We start from the raw sequence: 25,766 nt of genomic DNA, 5'->3' as shown, positions 1-25,766 counted from the left end.
GAGGCTAAGCCAGGAAGCTGCTCAGACTTCCTGGCCAGTGAGGTGGGAAGGTGATTACAGTCTCTCCAAAGCAGGGTGTGGGTAGTTTTAAGCACATCACCAAGTCAGCCTGGCTTAGGAGACCACCAAAGCTCATGCACAGAGATTAGCACCCAAAAAACCCCTTGTGTAGAGCATGGAGAGGTCAAAAGCAGCATTTCAAAATCCACACCAAGTCAACATGGCTTAGGTGACCACCCAAAGCTCAGGGCACAAGTCTGTGTATAGAGATCAGCACCCAAAAAAGCTCATGTAGAGGACTGAGAGGTCAAGAGCAGTATTTCTAAACACCACACCAGGCCAGCATGGCTTAAGTGACCACTCAAAACTCAGGGCAGAAGTCTGTGCACACATGTCAGCACCCAAAAAAGCTTGTGTAGAGCACAGAGAGGTCAAGAGCAGCATTTTCCCTGTGCTGTTTTTAAACCACTGGGAAACCTACCTAATGCAAAAAGATCTCCCAAGTCCTCCTGCAACGTTACCAGCCAGATAAGATTAGGCTCCACATAATGTTTATTCCTTCCCCCTGCCTAAACACCCAAAAGCCTGTGAGGGGACCACAAATTTCAACCACACTGCACTCATTTCAGGGACTACCTTCTTGTGCAAGTGATCATGAACCTGCCATGCACCACAGCTTGAGAAATGGTGATTGGAGATGAAGAAGAGGGCACCAGGGCAAGGCCTCTGCCCTGCTCATTCACATAATACCCCTGCAGACTGGGACAACTGGTTGAGTGTGTGGCTGCTCTCCATTTGAAGGGCACACCTTCTGACTCTCTAGAACTCCCTGACAGGAGGGGGGAGCCAGGAGGGGGTTGGTCTCTTCTCACAAAGAAGTGACAGGAAGAGAGGAAATGGTCTCTAGGTGCACAAGGAAAAGTTTTAAATTGGACATCAGAAGAAACTTGTTCCCTGGAACAGGCTCCTCAGGGAGATGGTTGAACCCCCATTGCTGGAGGTGCTCAAAAGCCATGTGAACGTGGTGCTGAGGGACAGAGATTAACACCAGACTTGGTATAGTTAGGGAATGGTTGGACCTGATCTTAAAGGTCTTTTTCCAACCAAAACAATTCTGTGGTTTTAAGTGCAGCACTCTGAGGTCAGTAAGTTCTCACTGGTAAAGGCAAAGAGCTGTTTTTTATGAAAAGGGGACTACAGGAGAGCTGGGGAGGGACTTTTCACAAAGGCCTGTTGTGACAGGATGAGGGGAAATGGCTTTGAGCTGGAAAAGCTGGATTTACACTGAAGATTAGGAAGAAATTCTTTACAGTGAGGGTGGTGAGACACTGGAACAGGTTGCCCAGGGAGGCTCTAGATGCCCCCTTCCTGAAGGTGTTCAAGGCCAGGCTGGACAAGGCTTTGAGCAATCTGGTCCAATGGAAGGTGTCCCTGCCCATGGCAAGGGGGTTGGAACTAGATGATCTTTAGAGTCCCTTCCAACCCAACCCATTCTAAGATTCCATAGAATTTGGAGGTTAGGAGCCCAAATAGATTAGGAATCACACTAGGAGGCAAATAAAAGCTGTGCAGTCACCATGGAGGCATTCACCGACAGCGTGGTGGTGGTGATGTGAGGAGCTGGGTAACATCATCTTGCCCACAGCAGAAGTGGAACAGTTTATGTTACCATACTCCAATTCCAGCAGCTCTTCAAAACAATGCCATAAATAATTCTAGGGCAGCTTCACAAGGGGGAAGATCAGGACAGCAAAATGTGTCTGGTAGATGATGGAAAACAGTGGTGGAGCTAAAAAACTCGGGATCCTCCTGCTCAAGAGTGAACTGCTGAGGGGCTTCTTCTTGGAAGGGGAAAAGAAAACCCCAAAACTGAGGGGTCCCTTCTTGGAAAGAGAAAAAAAAAGGGGGACAAATTAATTCAAAACACCAGTCTGTAAACTGCTGGATAGGAGCAACAACGTCTAGAAAACCACGCACAAAGCATTGCCCAGTATCAGCTCATCTCATGGCTTAGGTGCAACCATCACCTGATGCCCAGGGCTTCAGAGACTGGCACAGAAGGCAGCAAATCTGTGCCAAGCCAGGCTGAAAACACCAATACACAGCCCCCTCCCCCCCTGCCCCATTTTGCCAGGCTGCTCCCATTCTCCTGATAGATAGTAAGAGGTGAATGTGCGTCAGACCTGAGTGGAGACAGGGATACAAATGACTTGTCAGGTGTCTCGTTTCTCCCCTTAGACAAAGCCAAGTGTATTTGGAAGAACAAGCATCTTCACATCTCTAGGTCAGAAGAAGGATCAACACAACAGAGAGGGAAGAGCATGCTCAGAATGGTCACAGGCAATAAGTGACTCATGAAATTCTAAGCAGCAGAATGTAAAGCAAGCCAGAGACAGGAGCTGGAAGTAAAAATAGCAGCTGCAGTTGAGGAAAAAAATTAAGCAGAGGCCAGGAGGGATCTGGTAAATCCTGGCTGGAGATGAACATTGCTTCATCCCTGTCCTGGCTGTCACAATGCCTCCTTACAGACACACACACACGCAATGCTTCCATATGTTTTGTGTGCATAGGAGGCATTCCATTTTCACAGCAGCACAGAATGGCTTGAGTTGGAGAGGACCTGGAAGATGGTCTAGTTCTACGCCCCCTGCCATCTGCAGGGACACCTCCCACTAGGCCAGGTTGCTCAAAGCCTCATCCAACTGACACAATTCTGTGATTCTGTAGATTTGCAGCTGTGCCATTTGGTTATTAGGAAAACAGGAGTGACACAAGTGCTGGCTGGAGCTTGATGATCTTTAAGGTCCCTTCCAACCCAAACCAGTCTATGATTCTGTATGTCAGCAGATTTTAGCATTAAAACAAATCATAGAATGGCTCTGGCTGGGAAAGATGCCTCAGGTCATCAAGTCCAACCATCAACCCAACACCACCGTGGCCATTAATACACATCCCACAATGCCATGTCTGTGTGTTCTCTGAACACCTCCAGGGATGGTAACTCCACCACCTCCCTGGGCAGCCTGTTCCAATGCCTGACCACTCCTGCAGTGAAGAAATTTTTCTTAATATCCAACCTAACCCTCCCCAGCAGAGTTTCAGGACATTCCCTCTTGTGCCAGACTTCTTCCAGGTCCATGTTTCTACTGTTGCTATCAAGAGCAACACTGAGCTTCTTCCTGTCTTTACAGCACCAAAGAGCATCCACCTCCAGCTCCTGGCACGGGTTAAGGACTTTTGAAAACACACAAAATTTACACAAAATGTTCTCCTGACCTGGGAGCTCACAAAAGTACTTTGCAAGTCTCCTGTGAGATAAAGCAGGAAGAGACAACGCAGAAAAATCAGCCTGAAGTTATTAAATCCCAGAAGGAAGGGGAAAAGCAGGGAAGCAGTGCCAGCAAGGTTCCCAAAAATCATAAACAGCTCAAAACAGAGGCTAGGAGAAAGCAAAAATGGAGCCAAACATCTATCAGGGGAGTGTGTCAGGTCCTCATAAGCATAAAGAGATCTTCACATTTAAGAGCAGCTTCAGACAGCAACTGGAGAATTGGCTTTGTTCCAACAACCTGCTCAAGTCGAGGTGGTTTGTTTGAACCCTGAAGGTCTCAGTATTTAGGGATCATGAGTGAAGTTAGATCATCTCAGTGGGAGCAGTGAAGCCCAGAGCCAACACAACAGCTCTACATCTGGGTCCAGTTAGATTTGGGTCTTCCTAGGATGCCAGCAATGTGCCCTCATGGCCAAGAAAGCCAAAGGTCTCCCGGGGTGCATGAAAAAGAGCGACTAGCAGGTCAAGGGAGGTTCTTCTCTCCCTCTTCTCTGCCTTTGGGACGACACAGCTGGAGTACTGGGTCCACTTCTGGGCTCCCCAGCTCAGGAGAGACAAGAAACTACTGGACAGTGTCAATTGGAGGCTGCAAAGATGCTGAGGGGCCTGAAGCATTTCTGTGAGGCGGAAAGGCTGAGAGCCCTGGGGCTGTTGAGCCTGCAGAGGAGCTGCCTGCAAGGTGATCTGAGCAATGCTCAGCAAGACCTAAAGGGTGGGGGGCAAGAGGATGTGGCCAGGCTCTTATCAGTGGTGCCCAGCAACAGGACAAGGGGCACAAACTGGAAACCAGGAGGTTCCATCAGGAGAAAGTTGTTGCCTTTAAGCCCTGGAGTAGGCTACCTAGAGAGGCTGCAGACTCTCCTCCTCTGGAGAGATTCCAAACCCAGCTGGGCAATCTGCTGTGGGTGATCCTGCTTTATCAGGGGGGTTGGACTGGATGATCTCCAGTGGTCCCTTCCAACCTCCACCATGCTGGGATTCTGTGATTTCTCTTTTTCCTGTATGCTTTATAGCTCTGGTTCAGGGAGGGGAGATGGGAAAAAAATCATCTTGCTCCAATATGGGATCTGCCCAAATACAGCAAAGATGAAGCAAGGAACAGGCAGTGCCTGGATGTGATGAAACACTGGAAGCTCTCCCAGGAACTGCTCTTTTCACACACATCCCAGGATGGTTTAGGGCTTTAAGCAGAGGCATTACCTGCATTGTCAGGAGAGCACTGTCCCTGGGGAAGTGTCATTTAATAGACTACAGAGATAATTATCAGCCTGAGGAGGGCAGGAAATAAATACCACACATATTTGAGAAGGGAACTGTAGATACAGCAAGGGAGCAAAGATTTGGCAAGAGATGAGCCACCACACTGAGCAAAGGTTTCTGCTGGAGACCCTCAAAGGTGAAGACGACTGTGGCTTATATAAAGCATGGATTACAGCAGTTTCACAAAATCCTAAGGGTTGGAAGGGCCTCTGCAGATCATCTAGTCCAGCTCCCATGATAAAGCAGGGTCACCAAGAGCAGGCTGCATGGAAACACAGTGTTTAGGTGGGTTTGAAATCTCTCCAGAGAAGGAGACTCCACAGCCTCTCTCAGCAGCCTGCTCCAGTGTTCTACCAGCCTCAAAGAAGGGAAGTTCCTCCTCCTGTTCCAGTTTGTACCCATTACTGTCACTGGGCACCACTGGAAAGACTCTGGCCCCATCCTCTTGAGACTGACCTTTAAGTATTGATAAGCATGGATAAATTTGATAAAATAAACAGCTGCTTTTCCTTTAATATCACTTGGATTTAGCTCCTTTTATTAATCAACCTTACATGGCTGATAAATCAAACTGGGTCAGACACTTATGACCAGGCCAGGCTGGATGGGGCCCAGGGAGGTCTTGGATGCGCCCTCACTGGAGGTGTTCAAGGCCAGGGAGGACAGGACCTTGACCAACTTAGTCTAGTGGAAGGTGTCCCTGTCCATGGCAGGGGGGGGGTTGGATCTTTAAGGTCTCTTCCAACTCAAATCATTCTAAGATTTTATGATTCTAAGACAAGGACCACTACTCATTCAAGAGTTTTAAACAACAACAACAAAGTCCACATCTGTTTAGATGACAAATCTGGAACCTGCTCTAAAAAAAACTAAGCCCTTTTCTACATAGGTTTGTAAGGAGGAGGGCACCAACCCTTCCCATACCTCACACACTAAGCCATGCTGGGATAAAAGCAATCTGACTGGCTTAGAGAGCAACTATTAGCAGCTGTTTTGCAGCAGCAGCTTTCTTGAACACATGGATTTGCTGCAAAAAAACCCAAAGAGTCCACACCACTTTCAAGGCTCTGTTAAGGTCTTCTAAGATGGGAAGAAAATGTTAGCCTGCAGCACCAGAGGAACAAGGAAAGCTGCTAGGACAGCATTTTCTTGGCTTTAAGCCTCAACATAAAAGCATCATTTGTTAAAGGGAAGGAAACTGCTGGATTCTGTGCTTTATACAATCCAGTGACTTCCACAGGCAATTTGAACTCCACATGTTGTCACCACAGTGGGGAGCTAGGAGGTGCTGAGAACAGAAGGGTTGCAAACAAGCCACACATGTGCTTGAGATGACCTTCTGTCCATTTATGAGCTCCATCATCTCTAAAATCCTTCACTTCCACCTCTTCACAGATCAGAGACTGCCACGGCAATGCCCTACTAATTCCTACCCCTGTGTTATCTGGAGCTCAAGCTGGGGCAGGACACCCATATGTTCACTGGAACAGGAAGAGAAGATGATCTTGTGTCTTTTACCAGCTCCCAGTTCAGCTCTGAAACTATCTGTAATGCCCAAACCAGTATCAGGCACTGCAGACCCAGTCTGCCTCTGAAAGCAGATTGGGCTGGCCCAGAGGAAGGGGCTGAGACGTCACTCGGCTCTGGCTTCTCCAGATAAGCTGGGCTGGGGCAGAAATGGGAACCAGAGAAAGAAAAATAAACCTCTTCCTGCAGCCAGCTGGAAGTTTCCCAAGGTCCTAGAGCTCTTGTTGGAGCTTCCACTCCCCAGCTCTTTCCTCCCTGCCGGAGAGCCAAGTCCTGCTTTGCTAAGCCAGCTCTTCACTATCCTAAACTATTTGTTCAACCTAAAGCCTCAGCTGCAGGCAGCTTCACCCAGGAGGTTACTTGGGCTCCCAGAAGATACAAAGGTCCTAGAGGAAAAGCCAGCATTTGGGGAGCTCAGCAAGAGAAGTGGTAGGTTTCAGCCTCTCCAAGAGAGACTCATAGGGCAAGGGAAGCATGATAGAATCCTGAAATGGTTTGGGAAGGAAGCCCACCCACCATGGCTAGGGACACCTTCCACTAAACCAGGCTGATCATTCAACCTGGCCTTGAACACCTCCAGCTGGGGAGGGGCATCCACAACCTCCCTGGATAACCTGTCCTAGTGTCTCACCACCCTCACTGTAAAGAATTTCTTCCACATCTCCAGTCTAAGTCTCTCCTCTTCCAGCTCAAAGCCACTGTCCCGCATCCTATCACTACATGCCCTCGTGGAAAAGTCCCTCCTCAGCTTTCTTGTAAGCTCCCCTTTCTTGCAAAGCAAGATGCAATGATGAGTCCAGAACAAGGCAGTCACAACACAACAGGTGTAAGCAAGCTGCTGAGCTGAAGCTGCTGGACTGAAAGGAAGACACCGAAAGTGCAGTATTAGAAGGGACAAAGCAACTAGAGCAGAAAATACCCCCTCTGCAATCCCCCCATGCTGACAAGGAGAAAAGGCCATCCTTGTGGTGTCAGTTCTGAAAACACAGCTGGGCCAGCTCTGATCTCAGGCTGCCTCCAAGCCAAACCACCAAAATGTCCAACACCTTTCACACAACTAGATAGAACCTAAATCAACAGCACTATACATACACATTTATAAATACACATATATACACACAGCCAACATGGAGCTGTGTTGCTCTCACAGGCTGCTGGAGTTTGTTGTTTTTAGTTTAAGCCAATGATTTCTCATACAACCAAAAAGAACACTGAGGAGAGAGAAAACCAACTGTGACTAGTATCAAAATAAACTGAGGTTTACATGCCCAGCTGTCTGTAGCCACCTCAAATACTGGGGTCAGTTTTGGGTCCCTCACTCTAAAAAGGACATTGAGGTGCTGGAGCATGTCCACAGAAGAGCAACAAGGCTGGTGAAGGGTCTGTAGAGAACAAGTGCTGTGAGGAGCAGCTGAGGGAAGTGGGGTGGTTTCGCCTGGAGAAGAGGAGGCTGAGGAGACACTGGCTTGCTCTCTACAACTCCATGGAAGAAAGTTGCAGTGAGCTGGGGGTTGGCCTCTCCTCCCTAGGATCAGATGATAGAATGAGAGGAAATGGCCTGTATTTGTGCCAGGGGAGGCTTAGGTTGGATAGTAGGAAAAGTTTCTGTACTGGAATATTGGTTAGGCATTGGAACAGGCTGCCAAGGTGTGATGGGTTACGCCCATCCTGAAAGCAGGGCTGGGGGGAGGGCTTGTGAGAGCTTTGCCCTCCCTGGAGGGGGTTTTCCCCCTGGGAAACCGAGTTAGTCTGTTCCACTCCCCCTCCTTGTCCAGCAAGCCTATAAAAAGGAAGACACTGCAGCCATTGGGGCTCTTTTTTCTTCTGCCTTGCCTGGACGAGAGGACTGCTGCTGGCTTCCCGCTTCTCTGCCACGTGGCCAGGCCTGGTCCTCCTCCCTGCTACATCCATGCCTCTTCAAAGGAATTCAAAGGACTGGTTTTGTACACATTTTTTTCCCCATCCATCCTTGCTCTTTACCCTTGTGAACTCTTCCTGTTATTGTTTTTTATATAAAGAAAATTTTTACCTCTCTACTTCCAAACCAACTCCAAATTATTTCTTAGTGGATTTGCCTCCTTCCCTTTCTTTTTTCTCTTGATCTCTTTTTTGCATCCCACCCCCAGTCTCAGCTCTTAAATCCCAGTTAAGGCTCAAACCACTACACAAGGGAAGTGGTAGAGTCACCATACCTGGAGGTATTCAAGAAACATGTGGACATGACACTTTGGGGACATGATCTAATAGCTATGGTGAGTTTAGGACGATGGTTGCACTAGATCTGAGAGGTCTTTTCCAACCAAAATGATTCTATGATTCAGACTGGCAAGGTAACAGCACCCTGGTATTGTGGAACTTGAGAATCAGGGAGGGAAAAATGGCACCAAATAACTCATCAACAATCTCCAGCAGGTTTATAGCAAGCTTCAGAGCTGACTCAAGAGGAAGGAGAAACAGGTTGGCATAGCTGCAGCAGTTACTCAGCTGCATGCACATTTTTGTGGTTCGGCTGAGGTTCTGACAGAGGAAAAAGAAAGAAATCCAACAAGGTAAAGGAGGGTCTAAAAATGATGCTTCTCCTTCCCAGAAGGCACAGCTCAACATTTGGAACCAGACAGATTATTCCTCACACCAGAGGGATCTTAAATAGAAGGCACTTGTAGTGTAAGAGCCTATTTTACCAGAGCAGCCAACACTTATCAACTCCAAATCAGGATGATGCTGGAAGGGACCCATCTCGTCCAACCCATATAAGTCACGTTATCACATCAGCTCTGCCCAAGCAGTTTTGTCAGTTCTTTGGCCTGACCACAAGCACGCCCTTCTGAGGAAGAAGCACTGAGTTACCAGCACTTACTTCATGAGGTGAAAGAGATGCTGGACCTTCATGCATCTGGCTCCAGTTATTCAAGCAATACTGGCTATTTGAGTGATAGCTTAAGTGCTTGGAATGAAGTTAGACACCAGAAGACATCCAAGTTAGATCATCAGTAGCCAAGGACAACGGTAAGATCATAGAATCTTAGAATGGTTTGGGTTGGAAGGGACCTCAAAGATCACTTCCTAATTCCAAACCCTCTGCAATGGACAAGGACACCTCACACTAGATCAGGTTACTCAAGGACTCATCCAGCCTGGCCTTGAACACTTCCAGGGAAGGGGCATCTACAACTTCCCTGGACAACCTGTTCCAGAGACTCACCACCCTCACTGTAAAGAATTTCTTCCTAATCTCCAGTCTCCATCTCCCCTCTTCCAGCTCAAAGCCATTGCCCCTTGTCCTGTCACTACAAGCCCTTGTAGAAAGTCCCTTCCCAGCTTTCTTGTAGGCCCCTTTCAGGTACTGGAGGATGGATCCAATCTAAAGAACATCTTACCACACTTCCAACCTGCTCTCAAAGGTTAAACACACCTGTGACAAGTCTAATCTGCTGCAGTTTTTCTAGTGATGTGCCCCTGCTGCTATGTTCTTCCACACATGCATCACCTAACGCAAGAGGACAGAGGCTTCAGCTTCCTGTCTTCACTTCCATCTACATTCAGAGTCCCAAAAGCAAGGTTCATCCCCAAGGTAACAAACATAGAATCACAGAATGGTTTGGGCTAGAAGGGACCTTAAAGACCATCTAGTTCCAACCCCCCTGCCACAGGCAGAGACACCTTCCACTAGACCACATTGTTCAAGGCCTTAGCCAACCTGGCCTTGAAAGCCTCCAGGGCAGTATTAAAAACCACATAGAGTCTCAGCTTGTCACTACGTGAATGTGCCACCAAATCACACTTCCAGCTCCTGGTCCTTCACCTAAGAGGCCAAACTTGCTGTCTGCCTGGTACGTGATAGCTGGAAGTCTATGCTAAAAGCATTCTGCAGACTCCAAGTAAAGTTGTTGCCCCAAGGATTGGTGCAGCTTCACCTGCCACAATGGTACAAGCAGTAACATCTGTAGAAACACCACCAGGTTTTGGACAAAATGATTATTGATTACCTATAGATGGGGATTTGAACGGGTATTTATCAGGAAGGTCGACTCTAACTTTCCATACTCCACCTTCATACGGTGCTGCAAGGAAAGAAATGCAAATGTTAGACAGTTCTTCACTCAAGAGAAAAGAAACAGCACTACAGCACTGAGGAAAACACATCTTTGGAAGAATACTTGGCTCCATCAGGGGGTAAAGATTTCATATCAAATCTCCTAAGGTTCCTCCTGTGCTGCCTGACAAGAACGAGATGATTTTTAACTGATACTGCAGAAGATCTCAGCACAGAGACACAAGAGCCTTGTTCAAAACAGAGACTTTAGAATAATCCACTTAGCATAAAATGGCTTAGATTGGAAGGGACCTTAGAGATCATCTACTCCAACCTCCCTGCTGTGGGCAGGGAAGCCTTTCAAACAGACTTGGTTGCTCAAGGCCTCATCCAGCCTGGTCTCAAACCCCTCCAGGGAGGGGACTTACCTTCAAAGATGTTACTAAATTAAGGCACTCGTGACTTAGCCACTACAAAACCCCTTCTTAATTATGAACTCCACAATAAATTTAGGTGACTGCCAAAACCTGTGAGTCAGGTTTAGAAGAATTAAGGATCAATACTCAAAGCCATAGCAGAGGGCTTAGCTGTCTGAGGGCAGAAACCAGCTCTGCTCAGCTCCAAGGGAGGTGGTTCATCTGCTCATAGTTGTCATTTCTCCCCACCCTTGAGGGATAAGCCTTCAAGAATTGCTACCCTTTGATTTCTTACTCCCCTTTTTTTGCTCATCTCTTCTTTTCCACTCCAAAAGAATGTGTCATTTCTCTGGTCCCCACCATGAGCTATTATGTTGTTTTTACAGGAGGGGGGCTGGGTCAGATACTTACTTCCTTGTGGTCCGTAAAACTTCACGACGAATTCATTGAGTCCTCCTAAGATTGTGACCTCATGTTTGCTCTCAATACTGATGCAGCAGGTCAAGGAAAACATTTAGTGCAGGGAATCAAAACTCATTGACTCAGGTCTGGGTAAACTTGCTAGAAGCCTGTCAAACCAAAGAGCTTAAACCCAAACATTCAAAATATTCTGCGGCCTGCAACCGAAGAGCCTTGACGCATCCAAGTTACAGTGACAAAAGGAAATGGCCTCAAGCTCCACCAGAGGAGATTTAGGTTGGTTAGTAGAAGAAAAATTCTTCACTAAAAATGTTCTCAAACAGGCTGCCCAGGGAGGCGGGCAGAGATGTAGTGCTGAGGGTCATGGTTTAGCACCAGCACTTGGGAGATGGACTTCATGATCTTGAAGGTCTTTTCCAACCGAAATGATTCTAAGTGACCACACCACCACAATGATGTCATTAACAGCCAGTTCTACAGGCTGAAGGATCCCTCTGCCTGCATAAAGCCATCTTAAGGCTGAAACATAGAATCGTTTCAGTTGGAAAAAAAATAATCCTGAGTTGCACCCAACCATTCTCTAACTCTAACCCAGGCTGGTGCTAAGCCAGGTCCCTCAGCACCACATCTCTGTAGCTTTTAAACCCCTTCAGGGACAGAGATTCAACCACCTCCCTCGGGAGCCTGATTCAGTGTTTGAGAACCCTTTTTATGAAGAAGTTTCTTCTGATGTCCAACCTAAACCTCCCCTGGTGAAACTTGAGGGCATTTCTTCTTGTCCTATCACTTGTTACTAGTGAGAAGAGACCTGATGCTTCTCTTCCCCTCAGAGCTGCATGTTCTCTACTTCTGCACACCGATTTAAGAGAAGACTAAGACCCTTTCAGCAATACATAGAATAAACCAGGTTGGAAGAGACCTTCAAGATCACCGCGTCCAACCCATCAACCAATCCAACACCACCCAAACAACTAACCCACGGCACCAAGCACCCCATCAAGTCTCCTCCTGAAAACCTCCAGTGATGGAGACTCCACAACCTCCCCAGGCAGCCCATTCCAATGGGCAATCACTCTTTCTGTATAGAACTTTTTTCTAACATCCAGCCTGAACCTCCCCTGGCGCAGCCTGAGACTGTGTCCTCTTGTTCTGGTACTGGCTGCCTGGGAGAAGAGACCAACATCCGCCTGTCTACAACCTCCCTTCAGGTAGCTGTAGAGAGTAATAAGGTCACCCCTGAGTCTCCTCTTCTCCAGGCTAAGCAACCCCAGCTCCCTCAGCCTCTCCTCATAGGGCTTGTGTTCCAAACCCCTCACCAACTTTGTTGCTCTTCTCTGGACTCGTTCCAGCAAGTCAACCTCCTTCCTAAACTGAGGGGCCCAGAACTGGACACAGGACTCGAGGTGCGGCCTAACCAGTGCAGTGTACAGGGGCAGAATGACCTCCCTGCTCCTGCTGGCCACACTGTTCCTGATGCAGGCCAGGATGTCATTGGCCCTCTTAGCTGCCTGGGCAATGTATCTATTTGGGCTGTGGAGGGGAGATAAAAATTCAGCAATGGCAACAGCTCCAAAACCTCACCACACAGACACAAAAACCCACCGGGCAGCTTGAAGGTGAGACCATGACATGGAGTAATCCTCCTTCTCTCCAGGGCTCAGAAGATGAGTATGAAGCAAGTCCCCACTGCCAACAGCTCACATGAGGTGTTTACTCTTCTGCTTAGATAAGAGGAGCAAAACTCACCCCAGTCCCTGCTCTGACAAACACTGATGAATTCAATTCTCCTTGGCTGCCTTCGGTGCTGTCAGATGGCCTCCCACAGTGCTGAAGCAAATTGCCCCAATCTCATGGTAATTTGACTTGCAAGACCGAAAAAACCCAAACCAATAAAACCACACAAAAACAACCCCCTTGTTGTCTTCAGAGAGATGGCAAAAGGGTGAGATTGTCACGCCGCTAAAAGAACAACTCTGTTTCTACACACTGAAATGAGAGGAATCAGAGCAGCAAAGCAGGGTGAGGGGCGGAGGGAGAGGGGCGAGGGACCTTCGTTTCAAGCAAAGCTCAATTAAGACAATTAGTGGTGAGGTTTCAGCACCCAAGCCTGCTGAAGGATTCAGGCATAAATCAGGGTTAATGGATTGTGAATAATATCCTACAGCAATTACCTTTAATCAATAATCTTTATATGAATTATGAGGGAAGCATCAGGGAGAGGAAAAAAAACACAACAGCAGAAAAATTCCAGAGGTTTTTCCCACCTGAACTCCAGGCTGTTCCAGCTTTGAACCACAGAGGATGATGCCCTTGTTTGAGGGACAAGGGCAATGGCTCAGAATATCTAATGAAAGATCCTTAATATCCCAGCAGCCAACTTGGCAGAAAATGCTCAGGCCAAGAGGAACCAAAGCCAGCTTCTCGTTTTACAACCAACATTTCTTCACTCTGATCCAAAAAGGTTTTCTGCTTTCAAGGCACAAAATCCACACAGATCATCACTTTGAAGAAGTTATGCAGACTGCTCACACCTTCATGGCACAGAGCAAACAGGTACCCATGTGTCTGGACACATTCAGACACGCTCACTGAAATCCTCCTGATCCACCAGGAATGCATCTGCCTGGGTTCTACCAGCATGATCAAGTAATTCTCAGCTCAGACCTATCCTTGATCTCACATTATGATCCATGAAGTCTGCTTAAGATGCATCACAAACTGCTTTAAGAGGCTCTTGTATCCAGAAGTGACATTGCCCAGTGGATAAGGAATTGGTTGGATGATTGCATCCAAAGGCTCTGTGGCTTGATATCCAGATGTAGATGGGTTACAAGTGGTGTCCCTCAAGGGTCTGTACTGGGAGCAGTGCTGTTCAGTATCTTCATCACTGATATAGGCAGCAAGATTGAGTGCACCCTCAGCAGGTTTGTTGACAAGACTGAAGGACATGATGCCATCCAGAGGGCCATGGATAGGCTGCAGAAACAGGCTTGGGAGAACCTCGTGAGGCTCAATAAGGTGAAGAGTAAGGTCCTGCACCTAGGTTGGGGCAATCCTCAGTATCAGTCCGGGCTGGGGAATGATGAAATTGAGAGAGCCCTGCAGAAAAGGGTGTGGGGTTGCTGTTGGACAAGAAGATGGACAGGAGCCAGCAATAGGCATTTGCAGCCCAGAAGGCAAATGGCAGCCTGGACTCATTGCAAAGCAGCATGGCCAGCACATCAAGAGAGGTGGTTCTGCACTCTGCTTTGCTCTGGTGAGACCTCACCTGGAGTGCTGCATCTAGCTCTGGGACCCCCAACAGAGGAGGGACATGGACCTGCTGAAGCAGATTCAGAGGTGGGTCACAATGAGGACCAGAGACCTGGGAGAGTTAGGATTGTTCAGCTTGAAGAAAAGAAGGCTCCAGGGAGATCTTAGAGAAGCATTTCAGTATCAGAAGGAGACCTACAGGAAAGCTGAGGAGGGACTGTTTAAAAGGGCTTACAGTGATAGGACAAGGGGCAATGGTTTGAAACCAGAGCAAGATAGATTTAGGTTGGACATTAGGAAGAATGAGGTTGGGGGAATAGTGAAACAGGTTACCTAGAAATGTGGTGGAGGCCCCCATCCCTGGAGACACTGAAGGTCAAACCTGATGGGGCCCCGAGCAAATCCATGTAGTTGGAGATGTCCCTGCTTACTGAAGGAGCTGTTGGACAAGAACTTCGAGGGTCCCTTCCACACTGATGCCTTCTAGTATTCTATGAATTCAACCCCAGAAGTCTGCTTGTGCACTCATAGGCAGGAGATCCAAATCCCACCTGCAGAGTCCATCAGGATTTATTACAGTTCAAGTACAACTGCCAGACTGGATGGAGCTTTCCCACAGTGCCAGCTCCAAGAGTCTGGACACAAAAACTTCTTTCCCCTCATTCTCATGGGGAGGGAGGGAAGTTTATAGTGGTTTATTTTGGCTCCAAAGTTTTCCTGGTTCAGCAGAAGCTGCTGAAACTGCCCTAGAGTTGAATGACAAATTGTTTGCTGCACCAGGCAGCCACCCAAGAGCAGCTCACCACGGGCAGATTGATGCCTTATTGCCCCAAATGCAAGGGACTTCCCTTCCAAAATCCCTACCTCAAGAAGTTTGTGAAGAGGAGCTTCACACCTAAGTGTTGCAGCCTGCTTCAGATCTGACGTTGAAGGACACTTACCACCAGATCTCTTCATGATGTGAAGTTTTCAATACAGGCTTGGCTGAGTTGAAGTTCTTTTGGCAACACAACAATCTCAGCTGGTGAAAGGTCTGGAGAACAAGTCTGGTGAGGACCATCTGAGGGAACAGGGATTACTTAGTCTGGAGAAGAGGAGGCTGAGGAGAGACCTCATTGCTTGCTACAACTCCCTGAAAGGAGGTTGCTGTGAGGCCAAGGTTGGTCTCTTCTTAGTATCAAAACAAGAGGAAAGGACCTCAAATCATGTCAGGGGAGGTTTAGGTTGGATATTAGGAAAAATTTCTGTACTGCAAGAGTGGTCAGGCACTGGAACAGGCTGCCCAGGGAGGTGGTGGAGTCATAGATGCTGGAGATACTCAAGAAATGTGCGGACGTGGCACTTTGGGAATGGTTTAATGGCCATGGTGGTCTTAGGTTGGTAGCTGGACTCAATCTTAGAGGTCTTTTCCAACCCAAACAATTCTATGGTCTAATGGACTCCTAACTCCAGGTTCAGAAACAGGCTCATGCACACACCCACCAGCTTTGATGACGCCCAAGAGTGAAACATTTAATACTGAAGCACGTTAACACGTGCAGCAGCAGCACAGATCAGGTTCAACACAAATGGTTTCACTTAGGCCTAAATCAAATACCACTTAATAAAAACCAGCTCTCCCAGTTTGATCTTCAGAGTGAGCTCCTGAGCAGCTGCAGCTCCTTGGCTCTGGCAAGTTAATACCAACCATAAATTAAAGCAGAGCTTTCATTTCAGACTCAGCCCTAGATCAAAAAAAATAATAATAAAATACTAGTGAGTACCATGGGGCTGTTTCCATTGTTGTCCCTGCTGTGGCAAGCACCTAAAACCCCTACAAAGAAACCAGCAAGTGAGTTGGGCTCACCCATGGGATACCTACTGGGGTGCAGACCCATCCACATTGTTAATGCAATGCAAGAGTTGGAGGCCAGACTGAAAGCCAAGTGAATTTCAGAAGCAATAAACTTGCTGCTGCTCTGCTCTGCTGAGACCCCACCTGCAGTGCTGGAACCAGCTCTGAAGTTCTCAGCACAGGACAGACATGGACCTGTTGGAGCTGGGCTAGAAGAGGGCACAACATCGATGGGAGAGCTGGGAGCCCTCTGCTGTGAGGCCAGGCTGACAGATTGGGGTTGTTCAGCTCCAGGGCCACCTTCTGGTGGCCTTTCAGGACTTCAACAAACCAAGATGACAGATGGAGACAGACTTTAGATTAGGGCCTGTTGAGACAGAACAAGGGGTGAGGGGTTTAAAATAAAAGAGAAAGATTTAGACCAGAGAAAAGGAAGCTGTCCTCCACTGTGACAGTGGTGAGGAAAAAGTTCTCCGCTGAGAGAGTTGTTTGTCATTGGAATGTGCTGCCCAGGGAGGTGGTGCACTCACCGTCCCTGGAGGTGTTCAAGAGGGGACTGGACGTGGCACTTGGTGCCATGGTTTAGTCATGAGGTCTGTGGTGATAGGTTGGACTTGATGATCTTTGAGGTCTCTTCCAACCTTGGTGATACTGTGAGACCCTGGCCCAGGGTGCCCAGAGAGGTGGTAGATGCCCCATCCCTGGAACAACTCCAGGTCAGGCTGTCTGGGGCTCTGAGCAACCTGCTCTAGTTGGAGGATATCCCCACTGACTGCAGGGGCGATTGACTAGATGACCTTTAAAGGTCTCTGCCAACCTAAAGCTGCCTGTGATTCTGCAACAAAGCCATTGTAGAAACACAGCAGAAATGTCTGGAAATGCATTAGCAGAATTAAGGAAACTGGAGAAGTCCTTTCTCCTGGGCATGAGCTGAATTCCATGAGAACGTCCAGCTTTCTAACACAAGTTGGATGGAACCATCTTCCCTTTCTCCTCTTTACTACAAAGAGTGGGCCACAAATTTCAGATCTTGAAATCCCACTAACAAAATGATTTGAGAACATTAGCAGAAGTGCATGAAGCTATTTCAGAAGGAAGAACATTTACATCTCACAAGCTCTTTCCATCTCCAGAAAGTCTTCAGAGAAGGAAGCATTTATTGCACAAGCTGGGACTCCAAGAACACCAGGAACCCAAAGTGGACCTCAAAGCTTCTCCATCCTGCAAAGCCATGCCAGGGAACTCTTTAGCAGCACATGGAAAAAGCACTGGGGAACCATCAGAAGGGATCAGACACATTCAAGGGACTCTCTGGACCATGCTCCCAGAGACTGCTCCAACATAGCTTATGGCAACATATCTCCAAGCAAAGAACACAGGCTCTGACCCAACTGTTTTCTCAGCTTAGATTTTTCCCACAAGACAGAAGTCTTACAAGCAAATCTCACATGAATTCTGTCCCAAATAACCAGCTGTCTCACATCCAAGAGCAAGCTGCCACTCTGGAGAACCACAAGACTTCAGGAAAACAACTGTGCCTACATCACAATGAATTTGCTCTCTTGCATTCATATCTAGGTGGGGCCTGGTGCCAGGTCCTGCAGCAAGCCCAAGCAGCTCCCAAGAAGAAATACTCCCAGGGCTTCAGTAAATGGAATATGGCTTCAGGAAAAGAGAATTAAGAATGGAGAGCAAGATTTCCACAAGGTGCTCAGATTGCTCACAGAAGCCTCTCTGCATTTCTCCCAGGACAGCTACATTTGCATCCAAGATTCCCATCCATCTCTTCCATCAGCCACTGATGGAAATAAGTGCAGAACCCCAGAATCCCTGTATGGTGGGGACTGGAAGGCTGAGTCTAACCCAAATCCCTTCCTGCAGCAGAGTCACCCACAGCAGGTTACCCAGGATCATGATGGCCAGAGGGGGTTAAAAGCTCTCCAGAAGAGACTGTATGGCCTCTTTGGGCAGCCTGCTCCAGGGGTCCACCACCCACACAGCAAAGTAGTATTTCCTGATGGAACCTCCTGGCTTCCAGTTTGTGCCCACTACCCCCTGTCCTGTCACAGGACACCACTGACAAGAGTCTGGCTCCATCCTCTTGCCCCCCACCCTTTAGCTCTTGCTGAGCATTGCTCAGATCTCGTCTCAGGCTGCCCTTCTCCAGGTTCAACAGCCCCAGGGCTCTCACCCCTTGCTCCTCACAGAGATGCTCCAAGCCTCTGAGCCTCTTTGGAGCCTCCACTGGACACTGTCCAGTAGTACCCTGCCTGTCCTGAATTACAGAACTCAGAATTGGACCCAGGACTACAACTGTGGCCTCCCTTAGGGCAGATGAGAGGGGAAGGAGAACCTCTGGTCCTCAAACATGCAGTCAGCATTTACAGGGAAGACCACAAAGCCCTCACTTTATTTTAGTCTAGTCTTGTCAGACCAATTCTGCAGTCTTCTCTTACTGCACAAATGAATAATGAATGAGCAGGTAACAGATAAAGACTTTGACATGATTCTGGTGGCAATCAACTGGTTCATACTGGTAGTGCCTCGTTTCCACAGCAGGGTACACAGCTACAGCATGAGCATAGGGGGTCAAGATGAAGAGCTACAAAACCAGCCTGGAACACATCACACGTGCTGAAATGTTGAACAAAAAGTCCCTTTCAAGGCTCTCAGCTTGCTCCTACTACTCGAGGTGACTTCTGGCCTTGCTGCTTTCATCTCCTTATTATCTCACTGCACTAATTTGACTTTGTGTCAAACAGAGCTGGTGTAAAAGTCAAGAGTAAAAGAGCAAAATTCAGAGACAAGTCAGGTTTCTAAGGGATGAGAAGTTCAAAAGCTTTACCTTAAGAGCACAGAAACCAGAAGGGAGTCTTGAGAACCTGAAGGAAAAAACCCACATTATCTTTGTCCCAAGACTATTAAAGAGAATTTTAATGGCAGCAAGTGTCAAAAATATTTAGATGACAATATGGAAAGCAAGCTTATTTTCAAGAATCAGTTCAGAAGGGGTTGCTAGGAAAGAGACAGAAGGGAATTTTTTTTCTGCAGCTGATTACAGCCCCCTCAACAGTGCCTGAAAAGTGCCAGGAGCGCCAAAGGCCAGCGGTGCCGCGGATTAGCATGACAGCAACATCCACAGCCCCCCTGTCAAGATCAAGGCTCTTTTGTTCAGGGCTGAGCTGGAAGGAAATAATTTCTTCAGTCAGAATGAAAAGTGATTGAAAGCATTTTGCCCATTCTGCATTGGGACACAAAAAACCCCCACCACAAACCAACAAAACCTTTCAAGTCTAGAGAGTGAGAGGCTGCCCAACCATCAGAATGAGACCAGTCATAGAATCACAGAATGGATTGAGTTGGAAGAGACCATAAAGATCACCTAGGTCCAACTCCCCCTTGCCATGGGCAGGGATATCTCCCAGTAGACAAGGTTGCTCAAAGCCTCATCCAGCCTGGCCTTAAATACTTCCAGAGTTGAGGTGTCCACAATCTCTCTGGACAACCCATTCCAGTGTCACACCACCCTCACAGCAGAATCATGGAATTGTTTCTACTGGAAAAGACCTTTGAGTCCAACCATCAACCCAACACCACCCTGGTCATTAAACCACGTCCCAAAGTGCTATGTCCACACATTTCCTGGACACCTCCAGGGATGGTGACTCCACCACCTCCCTGGATGGCCGGTTCCAATGCCTGACCAAAGAAATTCTTCCTCATGTCCAATCTAAATCTACCCTGCTCCAGTTTAAAACCACTGCCCCTCATCCTATCACCACAGGCCTTTACAAACAAGCCCTCATCAGCTTTCCTGTAGCCCCCCTTAAGGTACAGGAGGGCCACTAGCAGGTCTCATCCTGGTAACTGTGAATTTGCCTATTCCATGGCTGAGGCCCCCACTCCCTCAACCTCATCGGGGATTGTCCACCACCTTAGGGCTGTATCTCCTCTGCAGCAATAAGAAAAGATGTTAGAACTCAACTTCACACCCAGATCTCCCTAATCCCAGATGAACATTGCAGACAAGTGGGTGGCTTGTTTGTAGGGCTGAGTGGCTTTTTCCTGGCCAGTATTTAGCCTGAATGAAAAAACAAATCCCTTCATTAAGTTCCTTCAAAATTCACAGAAGGTCTAAGCTTGGACAAAGCAGTTTTCCAGCTAAAAATACTGCACTGAGAAGAGCTTTGTCAGCTTGGGAGACAAACTGCCATGAGCAGTCCACCCCAAACACAAACCAGAAAGGAGGAATATGCCAGGACAAATAAAGGTGAGCATTTACCTACATGCACATAGGTTGATGTTCACCACCAGAAAGCAAATCATAGGCATCAAAAAGGTTGGAAAATACCTAGATCATGAAGTCCAACCATTCACCAAACACCATGAAAACCTTCTTTGCTGTGAGGGTGCTGGAGCCCTGGAGTAGGCTGCCCAGAGCCTCTGGAGAGCTTCCAACCCCACCGGGACACTGTGATCCTGGGCAAGCTGCTGTGGGTGTCCCTGCTTTAGCAGAGGTGGCTGGATTGGATGATCTCAAAGGTCTCTTCCAACCTGGTTAATTCTATTCTATCTTCAGAGGCCCTTTCCACCTTCTACTGTTCTGTGATGCTATCATATAGTACTTGCATTACTACGGCTTCCATCAAGAGAAGTTTGTTACCATGGTGACTGTATCTACTGGTGGTGAACAGAGCATTTAACATACAAATCAAACTTCTCAAACAAGTGAGAAATGAGAAGGGAAGCATCAGAAGGAGCTAACACAACCACTTCTTCTCCCAGTCGTGCTGGGCAGAGTTGATTTCCTCTCTGTAAGGACTCAAGCAGCGCTGAAATGCTTCTGAAAGAGAAACCACGGTTGTAAAACCACAGAAGTGAGAGCATGGCCCCAAAGGGGTGCTAGACCCAACACCAAGCCCAAGATCTACCTGCAATTTGAGGTCTGTGATCTTCATCACATGATTTCTGAGAAGTTCTGCTAAGAGCATATGGGTTTGTTCACACAGTTGGAACATGTATTATCATTTCTGTTAGAAAAGACCTTTAAGATCATCAAGTCCAACCCTTACCATTAATTTAGACTTCCCAAAGACAAGTATTACCTGGAGTTGTGGCCTTTTCCCTCCAGTGAAGCTTGATTTAGGTTTTGGGAGCCTTTTCTACCCCAAGTAACCTACAGAGTCATTCAGAAACTGCAGGCATATCAAGCTACCTCAGCAACATAAACCCCCAACCATCTCCTCAAGGCTGTAAAGCCCTTGAGACGTGACATGCTTGTGGTCAATGCAAAGGTGGGGGGAGGGTCAAGCAGCTGAGCTCTGGCAAGAAGTGTCTCAAAGTTCTTGATTTTAAGCTGAAAAGTTGATTAAGAGGAAAAGAGGAAGTGTCAAAGTATTTTCATTCTGGTATGTTCAGAGCTACATCCTGTGGACCAGAAGCTTTGCTTTGCAGATGCATTGGCACAGAGCAGTTACCAGCTGTGGAGAGTCCTCATCCCCTTTGCTCCTCTTTTACCAGGAGCTTTTCTCGACTCAGCTGGGCCACAGAGACCCACTGAGAGAACACTTGAACTACTGGGGTGCTGAGAGAATTGTGTAAATGGACACTTCACAGAGATGGCTCTTGAACAAAACTCCTGTCTAAAACAGACTTGACACTAACAAACTCAAGCTATTAAAACATTGAGGGAGGCAGAAAAATATGTGAAGTCCTGTCTATGATCCTGCTCTCTTGGAATCAAGAGAACATATCAGGGCAAGCTGCCTCTGAGCCAGCAATGTGCTCTCATGACCAAGGAGGCCAATGGTCTCCTGAGATGCAGGAACTGTGGCCAGAAGGTTAAGGGAGGTTCTTCCTCCCCATTACTCTGCCCTACAAAGGCCACCGCTGGAGTCCTGGGTCCAGTTCTGGGCTCCACAGTTTAAGAGAGACAGGAAATTACTGGATAGAGTCCAACAGAGGCTCCAACAAGCCTGGAGCATCTGTGAGGGGGAAATGCTGACAGCCCTGGGGCTGTTGAGCCTGGAGAAGAGCAGCCTGAGAAGGCACCTGGTCAGTGCTCAGCCAGTGCTAAAGGGCCGGGGGCAAGAGGATGTGGCCAGGCTCTTGTCAGTGGGGCCCAGTGACAGGACAAGGGGCAAAGAGCACAGACTGGAAACCAGGAGGTTCCATCAGGTGAAATTTCTTGCCTTTGAGGGTGGTGGAGCCCTGGAGCAGTCTTCCTGGTGAAATTGTGTAGTCTCCTTGTCTGGAGAGCTTCCAACCCCACCTGTCCATTGTGATCCTGGGCAACCTGCTGTGGGTGCCCCTACTTTAGCACCAGGACTGGATGCTCTCGAGGTCCCTTCTAACCTCCACCATGGTGGGATTCTGTCATTTCTGAGTGTTCCTGGAAGAAGGCTGTTATCTACCAGTCCCCAAAGAAACCAGATCTCACACCCACTGGTATCTCTACTCCAGGGATGTAGGAAGAGAGAGCAGTAAAACTCCCATGACCTCAAGTAACACAGGGGGAAAGACATTGTGTGGCTTCAATCCAGATCTCCCATCACCTCTAACAGCTCAATTTGAAGCACCCCACAAAGTACCTCCAGGTACTTTGTTTCAGGGTGGATCATACCTTGAGGCACCTGCAGATTTTGTTCCTTTCATACCTTGAGTTCAAGCCCTCCTCTCAAACATTTTTTTCAGTTAGAAACAGGGGTTTGGCTTGTTTCTTTTTTTCATGAACAAGTTAAATTCTGCTCCTCTGCTGATCCTCAGGTTCAGCAGACAATACACAGAGCAGCTCAACAGCAGGTGGAAAACCATCAGGATGAACACTGCCGTGGGGCTACCTCCTGCCTACACAAATCCCTTGATATGTCCATTAACCAGATGGTGTCATTCACAACTCTGTTGCTAGAGCACCCATACCTTGCAGGGCACATCTACAAATGGTGATGGGGAACCAAAGGATAGGATGGCTTTTGTAGACCACTTGTAAAACCATGAGGATCAAGTTTTTTGGGAGTGGGCCAAGGGGAGGCTGCAGATATGACAGGAGGGCTGGAAGCCCTCTGCTGTGAGGCCAGGCTGAGAGTTGGGGTTGTTTAACCCAGGGGAAAAAAAAACCCAACAAACTCACTCCATAAAGGCCTTTCAGCAGTTAAAGGTTTTGAGAAGACAGATGAGGATAGACTTCTGAGCAGGGTCTGTTGTGATAGGACAAGGGTTTATGGTTTCAACTGGAAGAGGGAGATTTAGACTGGAGAAAAGAAAGGAATTTGTTATACTGAGAGTGGTGAGACACTGGCACAGGCTGCCCAGAGAGGTGGTAGATGCCCCATCCATGGAACCATTCCAGGTCAGGTTGTCTGGCACTCTGAACAACCTGCTCTAGTTGAAGATGTCCTTGCTGACTGCAGGAGGGTTGGACTACACGACTTTTAGAGGCCCCTTCCAACCCAAAGTATGCTCTGATTCTCTGAGATTTGTCCTCTGTGCTACAGCAAGAATTCCTGACAGAATTTCTGGAGGGATGAGTTTTGTTTGAAGGCATCTGAGGAGCAATGTTTTAAAGGAACAGCTCAGACAGGATTTTACACACAACGCTGTTGAAGGTTTTTCAACCTAGACAAACAACCTGAAGGGCAGAGTGAGAGAGGACTTCACTCCTTATCTGAATCGCTGAACTGCTGCAGTTATGACAGCTACAACCATGGCTTCCAACACAGACCATACACTGTTTCCTCTCAAACTAAAGCACAAGAAAAAGTGCTTCAGAAAGAAGCACCTTGAGACTTTGGTTACACACAGCAGCCAAAGCTTATTGGCCCTTTTCCTTCTTTCTAGGTCACCTGCAACACAAAGAGCAAACACCAGACAGTCCCAGGGACCAGGAAACCACAGTGGAGTTGGGTTAGAAGGTGGAGCAGCTTCCTGCATGCCACTTGATTTGTCCACAAATAGCTGCAACAATCCAACATGCCACAGTCATGGCTATTAAATCAATTATCCCCTTGATTCTTACTCTGTAATGACAGCAGTGGGACTCTGCTGCCTCTTTAGTCCTTCCTCCATAAATCCCATCAGCAGATCCAACGCCCCAGCACTGGCTAGAAACAAACCAGATGTCCAAGGGAAGCGGTTTTGCCCTCTTTAATTTCCTTCAGTCTGTGTGACCATCTTTAAAGGTTTAGTTTATAAAGATGGGTCCATCACTTGGCTTTCTACATGCTCCAAGTCAAGCCAATTTTATGTTGAATGTATGAATCTTGATACAATAAGGACAAACATTACCAAGGTTAAACAGAAGGTTGACATATGCTGCTCCCCAGCCAGCCACTGAATCTATCTGCAGATGCAGGATCATACAACTGTTTTGGTTGGAAGGGACCTTTAAAATTAGCAAGTCCAACCAAGTCCAGTTCTGGGCCCCTCAGTTTGGGAAAGATGTTGAGTTGCTGGAATGTGTCCAGAGAAGGGCAACAAAGTTGGTGAGTGGTTTGGAACACAAGCCCTATGAGGAGAGGCTGAAGGAGCCAGGGTTGCTTAGCCTGGAGAAGAGAAGGCTCAGGGGAGACCTTATTGCTGTCTACAACTACCTGAAGGGAGGTTGTAGCCAGGTGGAGGTTGGTCTCTTCTCCCAGGCAACCAGCACCAGAACAAGAGGACACAGCCTCAAGCTGTGCCTGGGGAGGTTTAGACTAGATGTTAGGAAGAAATTCTTCATAGAGAGTGATTGCCCATTGGAAGGGGCTGCCCAGGGAGGTTGTGGAGTCACCATCATTGGAGGTGTTTAGGAGGAGACTTGATGGGGTGCTTGGTGCCATGGTTTAGTTAATTAGATGGTGCTGGATGATGGGTTGGACACAATCTTCAAGGTCTCTTCCAACCTGGTTTATTCTATTCTAATCTAGCACTGTCAGGCCACCACTCAACCATGTCCCTCAGCACCACATCTCCATGGCTATGAAGCACCTCCAGGGATGGAGATTCAACCACTGCCCTGGGCAGCCTGTTCCAGGTCTTGGTAACTCTCAAGGGCAAGACATTGTTCCTCATATCCAACCTAAACCTCCCTTGGTGCAAACTGATGCCGTTTCCTCTTGTCCTATCACTTGGTACTTGGGAGATAAAACCAATCTCCACCTGGCTCAAATCTTCTTTCAGGGAGTTACAAACAGCCAGAAGGTCTCCCCTTAGCCTCCTTTTCTCCAGACTAAACAACCCCAGCTTCCTCAACTGCTCCTTACAAGAGCTGTGCTCCAGACCCTTTACCAGCATTGCTGCCCTTCTTTGGAACCACTCCAGCACCTCAATGTCCATCTTGGAGTGTGGAGCCCAAAAACCACATGGAATGATTTTGTTGGTTTATCACCAAACTACCTCTAAAAAAATCCCCATCTCTTTATCAGCCTTGGAAATTTAAGAAACCAGGCCTGGAGCTTAAGTCTCAGCAAGTCCTTTTGCATCCAGCTCCTCCCATGGCCTTTTGCCACCAAGAAGTTAAACGTTCCCCTGCAAACAAGTATTTTGGAAAGTCTCGAGTGCTTCCGAGGGGTTTTTGGCCTTTCCCAAAGGATTAGCTGGCCAGGACTTCCCTGAAGTGGGAAGGTATAAAGATCCATTGTGTTTGAGAGGAAGACATGAAAGAACCACACTTGGGAGACTAACAATGACCCCCACACCAGCTTCCTTCTGCAACGG

At 47.7% G+C, this 25,766-nt stretch overlaps 1 protein-coding gene across 1 annotated transcript in view; it reads right to left on the bottom strand.

The window, feature by feature from the left end:
• The window catches only part of UBE2H (ubiquitin conjugating enzyme E2 H), a 61,869-nt gene that overhangs the window by 16,338 nt on the left and 19,765 nt on the right, over nucleotides 1-25,766 (bottom strand). Inside the window, exons 2-3 of the mRNA XM_054177895.1 lie at nucleotides 10,979-11,055; nucleotides 10,105-10,179 (exon numbers count right to left, since the gene is read on the bottom strand). Coding sequence (XP_054033870.1) covers nucleotides 10,105-10,179; nucleotides 10,979-11,055 — 152 coding nt within the window. The remainder of the gene's footprint in view (nucleotides 1-10,104; nucleotides 10,180-10,978; nucleotides 11,056-25,766) is intronic.

This window comes from Dryobates pubescens, chromosome Z (assembly GCF_014839835.1).
Source record: "Dryobates pubescens isolate bDryPub1 chromosome Z, bDryPub1.pri, whole genome shotgun sequence".
Classification (NCBI taxonomy): domain Eukaryota; kingdom Metazoa; phylum Chordata; class Aves; order Piciformes; family Picidae; genus Dryobates; species Dryobates pubescens.
The sequence above is the reverse complement of the archived record's forward strand: the minus strand, read 5'-3'. Positions and strand labels throughout refer to the sequence as shown.